This window comes from Phodopus roborovskii, unplaced genomic scaffold, assembly GCF_943737965.1.
Source record: "Phodopus roborovskii unplaced genomic scaffold, PHOROB, whole genome shotgun sequence".
Taxonomy (NCBI): domain Eukaryota; kingdom Metazoa; phylum Chordata; class Mammalia; order Rodentia; family Cricetidae; genus Phodopus; species Phodopus roborovskii.
The window spans coordinates 21,379,055-21,393,878 of NW_026126540.1; the positions used below are offsets into that span (position 1 = coordinate 21,379,055).

Sequence of the window (14,824 nt, forward strand, 5' to 3'; positions counted from 1 at the left end):
CTGTAGGTTGTAGGGCTTAATGAAAGGAGAAAGGTAATCTTTTTTGTGGTTTAAGTAACTATTCTTGAGAGTTGTGGTACTCAAACAAGCCTCTTTTTCTTTTCTTCTAGCTGGTGCTTATGTTGCACTTACCCTCCTGGGTTCTTCTCCTTCCTCCATTGGTGTCTCTGGGCTCCAGCAGAACCCATCTCTGGCAGGAATACCCAGAGTTAACCCCATGATTCCTCCACCACCTCCTCCTCCACCCTTGCCACCTCCACAACACATTACAGGACCCAAACCTCTGCAGGTAATAGTTTTCCTGACACCTACTGATCACTCTAGACCCTAGAGTCTAGAGACTCTTTGAAGATCTCCCTCAATGGAACTTAAATTGAATGGGTTTATGGTGAGCAGAGATAAGCCAAAAAGACGTGTGAATACCACCAAAATATTAAACAAAAATGAAGTCTGCATAAAAGGATGTTTGTGCCTTGGTGTCCTACTCCTCTGTGAGTGCCTATGAGGCTTTACAGATGGCATCCTCACTGTGTTCCTCACTCTGAAGACTCTCACAGGGGTCCTATCTGGACCCCAGACGTGGATAGAAGCATCCCTTAAGAGATTGTTGCAAGTTGGGAGGGTATGCTTGAAAATCCAAGAGGAAGAGACTGGCTTCCCAGAGCAAAGGGGCTCTTGGAAGAGCGAAATATGAAGGACAATCAGTAGAGGACAAAAATAGGTAGAAAAAGATCCCACAAGAGTAGAGAAGCCTGTGTCAAGACTTGAAAGAGGGAAAAGTGCAAATTTATGTAAAGAATAGGTTTCTAGGTTGAAATAAAGACAGAACTAGTACTTTGGAGAGGTTAGAAAGCAATTCAGTATTAAAGCTGATTGATTATAGCCAGGTTATCTAAGAAGTTCAGTGGTAAAGCAAAAAATAAGATTTTATGTTTATTGTGTTCCAGCAAGGTGTTGAATTTTCAAGAATATACTCATGACTCAGGCTTTACTCTCAACAGCTTTCCTCACTCAGGAATAAGCAAATATAATAGAGTTAATCTACCGACTAGTCCCCAGGTCTCACTACTGTTACATTTCCATTCCTAGGATCCTGAAGTTCAAAAGCATGCCACTCAAATCCTCAGGAATATGCTGCGACAGGAGGAGAAAGAGTTACAGGTGAGATCACTGTTAAAGATAAATTGGCTTCTACCTTCATGAATAGTCCCTATCACAACAATCTGCCAATGTGTGCAACTTAATTTTGTAGACCATATCCAATTATAGTAAAACATCAGGACCTGTGGGTATATAGCCCAGTGGTAGAGCACGTACTTGAGACCCTAGGTTCAATCCCCAGCAAACAAAAAGTACTGTCTCAAGACCATTAAAGGGTTGCCTTTGGCCAATAGAATTTGTTAAAGCAGACCAGTGAAGTGAATAGGATAGCAGAATCCCAAGGTTAATACATTAGGATGATGAATATGTAGACTAAATATAAATAAATTTTAAAAAGACTAAAGTGAGGAACTAATAGAACTGAGGAAAATTAAAGTTCATTGGAATTGTTAAGAGGGTTCCAAGGAAGAGAAAGGTAAGCATGGGAAGTAGGAATAGGCAAATGAATACCAGGCTAGACTGATGAAGAAGAAGATGAAGAGAGATTGCCATTCTAGGAAATGATGGGCACAGAGACCAAGAAGATTAATTTGTCTGGAATAGGTCACTCTGTAAGTACTTACTATATATAAAACATAGCTTTCATTTCTGTGGTTTATAAAACTGGAGATAAAGTGGTTCCTACCTTCAGTGTGCTTAAAATCTAATGGAGGACATTTCAAATTCTAGTATGAGGGAAATAGGAAGAACAAAAAGCTTGTAATAAAATTAAAAGAAAGTACAATTATAGTGGTGTGTAAAAAAAAAAAAAAAAAAAGCTTCACAGTAGAAATGGTGTTTTGGTTGGGTTTGGAAGAGTGGAACTTTAGTAGACAAAAAGAGATGGAGGGTAGCCAGGCATGGTGGAACATACCTTTAATTCCAACACTTGGGAGGCAGAAGTAAACAGATCTCTCTGAATTTGAGGCCTGCCTGGTCTACTTCAAGCCAACCAGAGAGATACCCTGACTTAAAAATAAGCAAAATTTAAAAGAAAAAATGGAGTTGAAGGTCATTACTAGTGAGGAAACGGTTTAAGCATGGAGTTGTGAAAACACACTTAACAAGCATTGTGTTCTTGCAGTGTGCTAAGAATTCTGTCAGAGGTAGGAGTGAGAATGGTTACAGAGATAAGTAAGAGATGTGTGTTTCCCTTACCGAGTTTCAGCAATACCATAGCACATGATGGAATAAATAAAGATATACTGCATTGTAAATTGTTACTTGTATATTCATATTGGATTACTAAGACACTGTTACAATATAAGGCTAGACATGTAGGTCAGTGGATTAGAAATCAGAGCTCTGAAATTAATCTATACATCTGTGGCAGCTCATTTCAACAAAGTTACTAAGACAATTCAATAGTGTTTGTCTCTTCAACAAATGGTACTAGATCAACTGGATATCTACAAAGAATTAGTTTGTACCCTTATCTCACATGATTAAGAAAATTTAATTAAAAATGGATTAATAAAGTCTCAACAAACAAACATAAACTCGAGAGTTAGAGAAAGAGGGACTTGATCTGAACTGAACATGTACAGATGTTTTTCTTCTCATTATTTTCTCAGTACTGTATCTACACAACATTTACATTATGTTAGATATAAATAATGAAGAAAGAAAAATATTAAACTTTTAGAAAGAAACATGAGTATGAATCATCATAATCTTGGATTAGCCAGTGGTTTCTTGATGGTACTAAAAGTATAAATATTCCCCCAAAAAGATAACTGGATGTCATCAAAATTAAAATGTTTGTGTATAAAGGAATAATATAAAAAGGAAATAAAAGGGCAGCACACAAAATAGAATATGTCACAATCATATATCTATTAAGGGTCTTATTACAAGAATATGTAAAGAATTCTTCCACCTCAACAATAAAAAGACAAATAACAGGGCTGGAGAGATGGCTCAGCTTTTAAGAGCACTGACTGCTCTTCCAGAAGACCCAGGTTCAACTCACAGTACCTATACGGCAGTTCACAACTGTCTCTAACTCCAGTTCCAGGGGATCCAATGCTCCATTCTGACCTCAGTGGGCCCTGTGTGCATGTGGTACTCAGACATACATGCAGGCACAATCTGCATTACATAAAGTAATAAAAATAATTTTTTAAAAAGACAACACAGCTAAAAATTTGGCAAGGACTATGATGGTTTTTCAGTGGTTAGAATGCTTGCCTAGACCCTGGGTTCAATTCCTACTCATCACTAGAAATAAGCAACCAACCAAACATGAAAGAAAAGAAAGAAAGAAAGAAAGAAAGAAAGAAAGAAAGAAAGAAAGAAAGAAAGAAAGACCCACTTTAGATAGGAAGCTAATTCAAAATGTTATTTGATATTTTTGGATATTTATTATAAGCTTTGTCCTTTTCTAAGTGGTTTTATTATTTTTTATTTTAAAAAATTATTTCATTTTATATACCAACCCCAGTTCCTCCTCTTCTTCTATCCCCCCCCCCACCTCTTCCCTCCCACCCCCATCTACTCCTTATAGGGGATAAAGCCTCTCTTGAGGAGTCAACAAAATTTGTTGCCTACCAAGTTGAGGCAGGACCAAGCCCCTCCCCTCTGTACCAAGGTTGAGGAATGTATCCCACCATAGGGAATTTAAAAGTGTGTATGTGTGTGTGTGTGTGTCCCTCAAAATCCAAAGAGGGCGTCGGAAGAGTAACGAATAATCTTAACTTCAAAACCCTCTCTCCAGCCCCATAAGCTTTGTCTTATATTACATAAAATTAGCAAAGATTTTAAATAGTTCTCTAAAGAAGACACAAGTCCAGGCATTGTGACATATGCCTGTAATTCCAACACTTGGAAGTCTGAGGCAGAAAGGAGGTAATTTGGAGGCCAGCCTAAGTTATGTAGTAAAAAAACAGTTCTAAAAACAACCATTAAAGAACTACAAATGGCCAATAATAATGTGAAAAGATGGGGAACTAGATACTAGAACTCTTATAGCCAATATAATGGAAAGTCGAATGCTGGCAAAGGTCATAGACAAACCTGAGAAATACTTGTTTATGTTTTATCTACAAGATCACTATCCTAATCTGTTTACATCACTGATGGTGGGAATATAAAATAATACAGTCACGGGGAAACATTAGGCAGTTCATCCCGATGTTAAACACACATACTGTGTAACCCAGTAAATCCACTCCTAGAAAATGCAAAGAAGAATTGAAAATACATATTCACACAAAAATTTGAACATGACATTCATGGCAACTGTCTCTGTATGTAATAGCCAAAAGGAAACAACCTAGAGTCTTTCAACTGACAGAAAAATGTGGTATATCTACAACAAAGTAGGATATTTAACCATTAAAAAAAAAATAAAAATGGAGTACTTACTGATGCATGCTATAAATGGAAGAACCCTGAAGGAAGGCATACTAAATGAAAGAAGGCAGACAGGCTCACAAATGTTGTAGCTCCAGCTATATAGAATGTTCGGAATAGGCAAATGCTCAGAGACAAAGTAGACTCCTAGTTACCAGAGGGTGGAAAGTCTGGGAGGCGGGGTGACAGTGACTGCTTACAGGTCCCAGACAGTGGTTGGAAAGTGATTTGGGTCACTTAAAGATCATGGAGTTTTCCTAAAGACTGGAAACTGTTCAAAAATTTCAAGTCATTCCTCTTGAGAGAAGTGTGCCTTTGGAGCTGGAGAAGATGATTCTGCCTTTAAATGTACTTAAGGGTACTTGCTGTTCTTGCAGAGTTCAGTTCCCAGCACTCACATTAGACCACTCACAACTGCCTATAACTCCATTTCCAATGATCAAATGCCTCCTCTGTCCTTTGCAGGCATCTGCACATACATAGTGCACATACATATATACGCACACACACACACACACTAAATAAAAAATATTTAAGTGCGTGTTAATTGAATTGACATAAGGAAACCTTGGTGGTGGAGAAGATGACAGAATTGACAAGAATTAGAAGTTGTAACAGGAAAGAGACGTCTCAGAAGCCACATTGGGGAAACTTACCATCTAGTCAGGAGGAAAAAAGAGTAAAAGATTGCTCTAAGTTGGGTGCCTAGGTTCCATGGGTGGAATCAAAAGGTCACAGGAGAGAAATGAAGGTCAGCTTTTGGTCTGGCTTAAGCGTGCCTGTGTCACTCACTCAGGTAGACAGCTGTGGAGAAAGAAGATTGGGGTGTCCTCAGCAACAGTGTAGTTGGGATCTGGCTAAAATCAACGCACCAAATCAGAGAGACATCTAAACATTGATTGAAATTTTGTGTGAGTCTGGCATTGTACCAACCTTTGATAACCACATTGTTTGCTGCTGTTTGATCTTTCAAAGGCTAGCCGCTGGGGTGATGGGGAAAGGAAGAAAAAAATGGGCTGTGGCTTAAAAACAGTCTGATTGATAGAAATAATTTTATTGTGGGAGTTTGGTTTTAATATAGGGAACTAGGGAACTTAGATGTCCTTTAAATGGTAGGATAAAGGGACAGCAGAACCATGTGAAAAAGATTTTTTTTTTTTTTTTTTTTTTTTTTTTTTTGAGACAGGGTTTCTCTGTAGCTGTGGAGGCTGTCCTGGAACTAGCTCTTGTAGACCATGCTGGTCTCGAACTCACAGAGATCCACCTGCCTCTGCCTCCCCAGTGCTGGGATTAAAGGCTTGTGCCACCACCACCCAGCTTGAAAAAGATTTTAAAGGTGTCTGAATGAAACACTCAACGTAGTCAGTGGTTCAGAGTGGTAAAGAATTTGACTTAGTCAGAAGAGATGATGCAGATGTTCTGAAATGGAGTCATGTTGGAAAAGTTATTTTCAGATAATACTATCTGCTGAGACAGGGATGGAAAAGATAAATTTAAAATGTAAGGAATTTTAACAAGGTTGGCAGGTAGCAAGAAGCTTCAGATGAAGTCAGTTCCTATATAAACCTAACATCTTTTAGCGAGTTTTGCTGCTGATTCCTTTTGTACAAAAACATTAATAGCTGCTATATATTCTAGCAGATCATTGCCACAGTCACTCTGGCAAGCGTGTTACTGAATCTGTCCTCTCTATTCTTGACATTCAAGCTTGCCCAATCCTACACAGCTAGTACATAGAGGTGCCAAGACCTAATGTCAATCTCCTCAGCCCTGTACTCCCATTCTGCTGCATGCTTGTAAATACTTTAGGACAGGTAGAACGGTGCCTGCTTTTAAGACGCTTCTAATGAAGCAAGGGTTCTGGCTTCTCTAATTAAGCCTTTCCTCTCCTTACTTGAAATTTTCATTATGTTGTATTTTCCCTAACATTTTCTGTGTAGTGATCTGGAGTGCAAGCTGAGGAAGATCTCAGATCTCATGTATGATGAGGGACCTCATCCAGCCCTTAAAAAATAGGTCAGATTAAGGAAGGCCTTTTGGTTTGGTGTTTTAGTTTTTTTTCCTTTCTTTAGCTGTTTCATACATTCTGCTTCTCATCAGTCACCCCTGTTTTCTGATCCTAAATGATGCTGAAATAACAAGCATCTACTAGCAGACAGAAATCTCTTCTCTTTGTTTTGTGATAACTGCCTGTTCCTGCTGCTATTAAGTCATCTATCTTCTACTAACCACTCCTGTACCTTTGCCCCCTTCTTCTCCTCCTCCTCTTTCTCCTCACCCCACCCTAGCGTATCTGTGAGGTGTATAGTCGGAACCCCGCCAGCCTGCTAGAAGAGCAAATCGAAGGTGCCCGGCGGCGAGTCACTCAGTTACAGCTGAAGATCCAGCAGGAGACTGGTGGCTTAGTGGTGAGTGAGTGGTAGTAGGCATTGCTCCAGGAACAGCACCATGCAGAGGGACTAGTGTAGGAGGAGGAAAGCAGGGCAGAAAGCCTCTTGGTCCATGGCACCAATGAGTGGGAGCACTATTGCAGTACCTACTAGAGATACCATAGAGACACAGCCTGTTTCATGCCCTCCTACTGAAAAGAAGAAATATAAATAAATTAGTCTGCTCTAATCTGCTAATTACTCTTCCCTTCTGAATAGTTTCCTCAAGGTGTGTACTCCTACTCTGCATTCATCCAGTAGCATTTTCTTTAAGGATCCTCAAAGAGACACAAGTGCTTCCCAAAGTCAGCCTTAGCTAAGGATCCTATACTATTACTATCTTGCTTATATCCATCAAACCTCAGTTCTTTGGGTAAGTAAGAACCCACCTTAGGAAATTATGATATCCAAGAGCAGTCGTTTCCCAAACCCATAGATGTGGTTTAAGGTGGGGCTGGGAAGATGGCTCAGCAGTTCAGCACGCTGGCTGCTCTTCCAGAGGTCCCAGTCCCTTCTCTGGCCTTCATGGACACTGCACACATGGTACACAAATGTACATCCATACAAAATACCCATACACATAAAATAAAAATAAATAAACCTTTTAAAAATATTTTTTAGTTTGTTTAAGGCATCTGGCTTTCTTTTTAAACTGTTCTAGTCAGCATTTGGTAAAAATAGGCAAATAAACTTTAAAAATTCATTTTTCTGAAGGAATTTTCATATCATATGGTAGAGTCTTAGATTATGGACATAGACCATCTAGTTTTGATTACCAGGTTTAGTTTCCCCTCAGCTTTCAGACTTGTGGCCAAGTAACTTAACCACTAAGAGCCTTTCTTTGTTTTTTTTTTTTTTATAGAAGAATGCTACAGAATCTACCTAGTAAGGCATTGCCAGAACTGAAGCATGTCACTAGCACCGTGTGTGTGTGTGTGTGTGTGTGTGTGTGTGTGTGTGTGTGTGTGTGTGTCTGCTGCCACTGTTGGTATCTATCTGTGCAACATGAATTCTGAGACTGAGCCGCGAATCAGGACAAGCTCTAGCCCTGAGGTTTTTGTTTGGTTTTTGTTTTTGTTCTGTTTTTTTATTTAGAATGTGGCTCAGAAAGATTAGTAAACATCTGAGCTTCTTTCTGTCTCCTTATTTGTAACATGGGAATAACCTCCTCTGCCTGGTTGCTGTAAGATTGAATGCAGCTGAGGAAAGTGCTTTGTGCACAGTTCTACAGTGGCTGGGGCACTGAGCTCCATGCCAACACCGATACTCCCCATATACTCGCATGGTTTTTTAAACAAATCTTTTGTTTGTTTGTTTGTTTGTTTGTTTATATTTATGTTTTGCCATAGGTGCTGGGTCGCATGGAACTAGAGTTAACAGTCAGTGGTGAGCTGCCATGTGGGTGCTTGGAATTGAACTCAGGTCCTCTAGAAGAGCAGCCAGTGCTCTTAACTGCTGAGCCATCTCTCCAGCCCTGACACAGATGTTTAACATCGTTCCTTAGTGCAGGCTTAGGATGTCTTTTTTTTTTTTTTTTTTTAATTCTTGATGGTTAGAAAACCCTTCCCTGTATCCAACCCAAATAAGGCGTAGTAAATGCTTTGAAGTTTTGAAGTTCAGGGTGATAAGTGCAGGGAGATTTTTGTTAATATTTACAATAATGGTAAAGCTCCTTTTCCACCATTAGGGATCAGCACCTTCTCAGACTATACACATGAAGCTGGGCATTTCTCAGGCAGTAAAGCAAACATGGCTCTGGTTGGAAGAAGGAATAGGAATGGGAGTTCAATGAAGTGTCCCACCATCTGGTCTTTTCTCTTTTAGGACATACTTCCACTCTATAGTGACACCAGCCAGAGAACGTCTGAAGGTAAATCCCCATTGTCCTCTGGTATATATGAGGGTTCTTCTGTGTTGGTCTCACCCAATGGGGCAGATTCTAGAATAATGAGGAAAGAGTGATATTAGTATACAGGGCAGTTGGAAGTTTGGAAATAAGTGATGGCTAAGTGAGAAACAGGAGCTACTGGGTGACGGGTCCAGACTGCACTTGCTTGACAGCTTGTGGCATCTAGGAGTTTAACAAATTCTTGTGAAGAGGAGTAGTGACCAAAAGAGGGTTAGGAATGATCTGAAGAATAATAAAGAATAGCTGTCAGAGGACTACATACAGTCTTATTTTAGGTGGTAACATGTTCTGTGTCCAGATGCAGAAGTAGGCAAAAGCTGGATATGGGGAGAGTAAAAGACTAGTGTTCCAGGAGAACCCAGAGGTTGTGGGATGAAAGAGTTGAAGGACAGCTAGCAAAAGAAGGGAAGATGGCAGCTTTCCCCTTCCTGTGTAGTGCCCACAATAAAGGCTGTTTTTCACTTGGACCTGAGATCTTTTCAAAACTGTCTAAACTGGTTTCTTCTCAGGCCGCCTCTCTCTGGATTCCCAGGAAGCAGACAGTGGCTTGGACTCTGGCACAGAACGCTTTCCCTCCATCAGTGAGGTGAGTGCCAGCAGGCACAGGCTCATTTAAAAAGTCTGCGTTCAACGTCCCACCCCTGGACACTAGAAGGCTTTGCTGCTTACTGGCCACTGAAGGCCCCGGCCCATCATCTGGATACCTCCTCCACAAGTCTAGCTCTAGGGATTTAGTCACTGTGTTCACATTCTGAGTGGCTTTGACATGCATCCTCATGCTGGATCACCACATCTGGCTTATATTTTATCACAGTTGATTGGTTCTGTTGTGGTGTAAAGTGTAGGGTGAAAAACTGGATAAGGAAGGATAAAATGAGGGGAAGGATGATGACAACAGTAAAATATCTATTTTGCCAGACTCATTAAACATGGAAATAAGTACTAGAAATGTAAGTTAGGTAACATTTGGAATTCCCTTTTCTGACTGCTGGTGACTGACTATTGGTGGGAGGATGCTGGATATCTATAAAAGAAATATGGGAAATATGTGGGAAAGTCACCAGAAAGTGGTGGGATGTAGTATGGGCCTAAGAAACCTATAGTTCGCATACATGAGAGGCGATATACTCGGCAATGAAGTGTGTGAACTGTGACTGGGACTTCCTGATTGAATATATACTACAAAGCCCTTTGGCCTTCGGTAAGTCTCATAACCTTCCTGAGACCTGGTTCTCTGTGTAAAAAGTGGTTTGAGTCTCCCTCAGAGAGCTGTTAGAAAGTTAGTGGAGTAGTACATAGTCAAGAATGTTATGGGTGTCATTGTGGTCATCATTACAAAGCAAGCTGAGCCCAGAGAGTTGTCTGAATGAGGTTCCTTATCACATAATTCTCTTCCTCTAGTCATTGATGAATCGGAACTCAGTATTGTCAGATCCTGGACTAGACAGCCCTCAGACCTCCCCTGTAATCCTGGCCAGAGTGGCCCAGCACCACAGGCGACAGGGCTCCGATGTGCTAGTGCCCCCACCCAACGACCAGGTGAGAGATGGGATCCACCCGTTTGTCTTTCTTCTTTCACAACTAGGGCTCACTCTAGGGTTATCGCCTAGCCTAGAGTCAGACTAAACCCTACTCTGGCAACCCACAATTTGAGATAGGCTCCTAGAGAGCAAATAGAGAAGAATGAACACAGTGTAATAAGGAAGTTATGTAGATCGGTTTCTGTGTGAAGAGTCAGTAGATGATGTGTCTGTCAGAACAAAGAAGTTAAGGAAAAGACAGCTGGTGGGTCTTTTAATGTCTGGATAGTATAAAAAATAATGTCTGTTCAGAATATTCATCTTCCCTCGGCAAAACTTTGCTTCAGTCAAAACTGAGGACAAGAGGGTGAATAACAGAGAGAAACAGTGATGTATATGTATAAAAATGTCATAATGAAACCCATTTTGTGTATTAAGTAATAAGACTTATAACTGGAATCCTAAGACAGAAAACAAAAGTTCAACATGCTTGGAATCTTTCCTTCCAAGCCCCACCTTGGGTTTCTCAAAGAGTGCAAAAAGTGACTGAAAGGCTCCCTCTCAAAGGTGGGATTAGGTCCAGAGACAAGGGAATATTTCAGAAAGATGGACATTGGCTAAAGGTAAATTCTGCAGAGAACCTGAGCTGTGTAGCCATCGGTAGGATTGCCTGTCATAGTACAGATAGACTCCAGCCGGGCATTAGTGGCACACGCCTTTAATCCCAGCACCAGCACTCAGCAGGCAGAGACAGGTGGGTCTCTTGTGAGTTCCAGGCCAGCCTGATCTACAGAGCTAGTTCCAAAACAGGTTCCAAAACAAGACAGAGAAACCCTGTCTTGAAAAACCAACAAAACAAAACACAAACAAACAAACAAAGACAGTGACTCCAGACAGTATTCTGTAAAATTCACCACTGCACTGATTTTTTTTTCCAAATCCACATTCCAGATGCATATTGTTATTTCCTTCATAATGTATTTTCTTCAAGCTTATTTCTTCTTTATATCTCTTGTTTGTTTTGTTGGTTAGTTGCTTGCTTGAGACAGTATCTCATTGTGTAGCACTGACTGGTCTGGAGCTGACTATAGACCAGGCTGAGTTTAAACTCGAAGATATCTGCCTGACTTTGCTCCTGGGGTACTAGGATTAAAGACATGTGTTTACCCCCATGCCAAGCTAAACTTGCTTTCTTAAGCTTAAATTCATTTTAGAGGATATTTTAAATTAAAATTAAAACCAGCATCCCACACTGTAAATGAAGATAATTGTAAGTAACGTGTAGTGTCATCTTGCCTTGCCAAAGAACTTGTAGTGGTGGCCATACCCTTTGGGCGTGGTTTCAGGGGCAGACGTGACCCATTATAAGGTAGAGGAGGGGCTGGCTCATATGGAGAGCATCAGAAGGGCAGAGACTGCATTTTCTGGAGCAGGAAGACTGCGGCAGTTATTTGCTCCTATCTGTATAAGTGCTTCCCTAATAAACACCTATTTATCATTTATTTTGGGTCTGGTGTACTCAGTTAAACCCCACCTTCAGTAAAGTAGCATACATGTTTTAGAAGTTATTTTGTAAAGCCTTATCTAGAAAGATCAAAATTCAGGAGAAAGAAAGTTGACATTTACGTTAAAAGGCTGCCTGCTTCATGAGCTATCTCTGGATGAAAGCATGAGAAGCTGATGGAGTCTCAGGATGGAAGTTGAGAGACTTTCTATTTATTTACCCTTTTATATCATTTCACTTCCCAAACTATGTGACTGTATCATGAGTTATAAAAATTACATAGAACTCAGGGCCAGAAAGATGGTTCAGCAGTCAAGAGCACTAGCTGTTCTTCCAGAAGACCCAAGTTAGGTTCTCAACATCCACATGACAGTTCATAACTGTCTTGCTGTGATGAAGCACCATGACCAAAAGCAACTTTAGGAGGAAAGGGTTTGTTTGACTCACTGCTGTTTAATGTCATGTCTAGGTACCTCCTTAAATGATTCTAACCTCACCAAATATCATTTTACATGAAATCACCCAAATCAATCAGTGATAAATTTCTTATGCTGGAGGACATTGATGTAAGGAAATTCAGAGGTGTTATTTCCAAACTGGGAGCCATCACTTTTTAGTGAATCACTATGGCAATAGTAAAGGTCAAAAACAGTATTTATAACCGGGTAGTGGTGCCACCTACCTTTAATCCCAGCACTTGGGAGGAAGAGGCAGGAGAATCTCTGTGAATTCAAAGGTAGCCTGGTCTAAAAAGTGAGTCCAAGAACAGGCTCCAAAGATACACAGAAACCCTGTCTCAAAAAAAAAAAAAAAAAAAAAAAAAAAGTTTATTGTAATGAAGTAGAATCCATTAGTATTTAATTGATTTTATTTTCAGTAAAAAATTTTATAATGTAAGCTGGGCATGGTGGTATACAGTTTTAATCCCAGCAGTTGGTGGATCTTTTAAGATTTTATTTATTTATGTGTATGAGTGTTTGGCCTGGAGGTAGATAGGTATGTATGTATGAATGTATGTATGTATGTATGTGTCACATACATACTCAGAGGAAGGTGTCAAATCCCTTAGAACTAGAGTTACACATACATACTTGTACAGAAACTTTTTAAAAATAAGTTTACTTCTCAAAAGTTCTCCCCAAACAAGCTAAAATCTAGTCTTTAGGTGTTTTTTTCCAGAAATTCTAGGGGATCTAGATAGCATGGGCCTCAAAGACTAGATGTTACAAGATTGAAGGGTGTGGGATGTGTCTGAAAGTAGAAATGCAGCTTGTCAGCCTAACTGTGGCTTTGAGTATGTGGAGGCTCTAAGGGCCCCCCTCCTCCAATCCATTTGGTGCTTTCAGGGTCTCTCGGTGATCCTGGTGTTAGAGGTGGGTGACTGGCCAGAAAAACAAAAGATAAAAGTGTTAGGGAGATCCCCTTGAGAAAGTGGATGAGTAAAATAAGTAGGTTCCAGAAGCAAAGCCTTGCTTAGAGAATCACTAAATTGCGGGGAAATGTAATCACTAGGAAAAAAAGGAAGTTGATAATCTCAGCATTTGGGTTGTAGAGGCAAGAGGATCTTGTGAGTTTGAGGGTAGCCTGGCCTACATAGTGAGTTCCAGTTCAGCTCGATCTATGCAGTGAGACCCTGTCTCAAACAAATAAACAAAGAAAAGAAATTTAGTAGCTCGGGAAACCTTTAGAAGAATCTGACCTATTAAGCATTTGCAAAGTTCTGTAGTGTGAAGTCTCTTGGAGTCAATACTAGTTATGTCAGTTAAGATTAGTATTTTATTAAAATTCATGGACAGAGGGGGAAAAAAGCCAGGGTGAAGAGTTAGAGTTTTAACAGGGATAGGGATCTACCATAGATTGCTAGGCAGACAAGGGAAATAATGAATGCTGGTGTTTGAGGAAGATCAGCCCCATCCTTCCCCATTGATAGAGAGGTGGATCTGCTGCTCTGGTGTCTCTAGCAGTTACTAATCCATGTACTTGCTTGTCCACACTAGTCAGCAGCACTATGGTAGTTGTATTAGATTTGGAGAGTGTGTTCAGGGAAAACGGTGGTGATTTGGCCATTGAGGAAAACACAAGTCTCCAACTCAATAGTCCAGTAGGTGCTGTCAGCTCTTTGTTAAAGAGCACTCATTCCTCATCCTTTGCAAATAGAAAGAGCATTTTTTCCTATTTCCCATGTTCCTGTGTTATGTGACCAGGCTGCTCTGTGTCTGCTGTGACCCACCCAGAAGCAGTTGGCTTTCTGCAAGTGGAAGTGTATGCATCTGTGCTGAACCTCAGGGGTAGTTAGACCTGAATGGCCTTTTTAGAGTTAGGCTCCTAAACAGACGCCACTGAGGAAGTTGAATCCATGTCTTCAATAACTTTTCATCTCTACATCTCAACTCTTTCCTTCAGGGTGTAGATCAAAGTCCAAAGCCTCTGATTATTGGCCCAGAGGAAGATTATGACCCAGGTTATTTCAACAATGAGGTAACAGTTTTCTGGTTTACTCCTTGTATCTATCTTCCTCCCTTACTTTACCCAGAGTACCCTTGATTGGAAGCAGTTTGATTGGCACCAGATATGAAATGACCCTATGAGGATGGAGGCTCAGCTAACAGCCCAGAAAGTAGAGAGCTTGGGAATAAAGTTTGCTAACTGTCTTCTGTCTCTGCACCTCCGTCATTCTCAATTTTTCTGCTTTCTAGAGTGACATCATCTTCCAAGATCTTGAAAAACTGAAGTCACATCCAGCTCATCTGGCAGTTTTTCTACGTTACATCTTCTCTCAGGCAGACCCTGGTCCACTGGTAAGTCACAAATGTCAGTCTTGTTTGAGTGCCTGCTTGTGCTCAACAGAGAGAATCTCTGACCACCATGCCTGATCTCTTTTGTGTATCTAGCTTTTATATCAGCTCCATAGGCAAAGTCAGACATCTCCAGGACAGAAACAAAACAGAAAAGAAGATGAAACGTATTG

The 14,824-nt window shown here is 40.4% G+C and overlaps 1 protein-coding gene across 13 annotated transcripts in view; it reads left to right on the forward strand.

The window, feature by feature from the left end:
• Arhgef11 (Rho guanine nucleotide exchange factor 11) overlaps positions 1-14,824 on the forward strand; it is a 114,396-nt gene that overhangs the window by 67,337 nt on the left and 32,235 nt on the right. For 8 of the 13 annotated variants that reach the window (XM_051199012.1, XM_051199000.1, XM_051199009.1 and 5 more), the window contains 8 exons: positions 111-289; positions 1,090-1,161; positions 6,783-6,902; positions 8,748-8,793; positions 9,342-9,418; positions 10,234-10,371; positions 14,260-14,334; positions 14,553-14,654. In XM_051199012.1, the coding sequence (XP_051054969.1) occupies positions 111-289; positions 1,090-1,161; positions 6,783-6,902; positions 8,748-8,793; positions 9,342-9,418; positions 10,234-10,371; positions 14,260-14,334; positions 14,553-14,654 (809 nt within the window). The remainder of the gene's footprint in view (positions 1-110; positions 290-1,089; positions 1,162-6,782; positions 6,903-8,747; positions 8,794-9,341; positions 9,419-10,233; positions 10,372-14,259; positions 14,335-14,552; positions 14,655-14,824) is intronic. The other 5 variants (XM_051199007.1, XM_051199011.1, XM_051199008.1 and 2 more) reach the window with 3 other exon arrangements.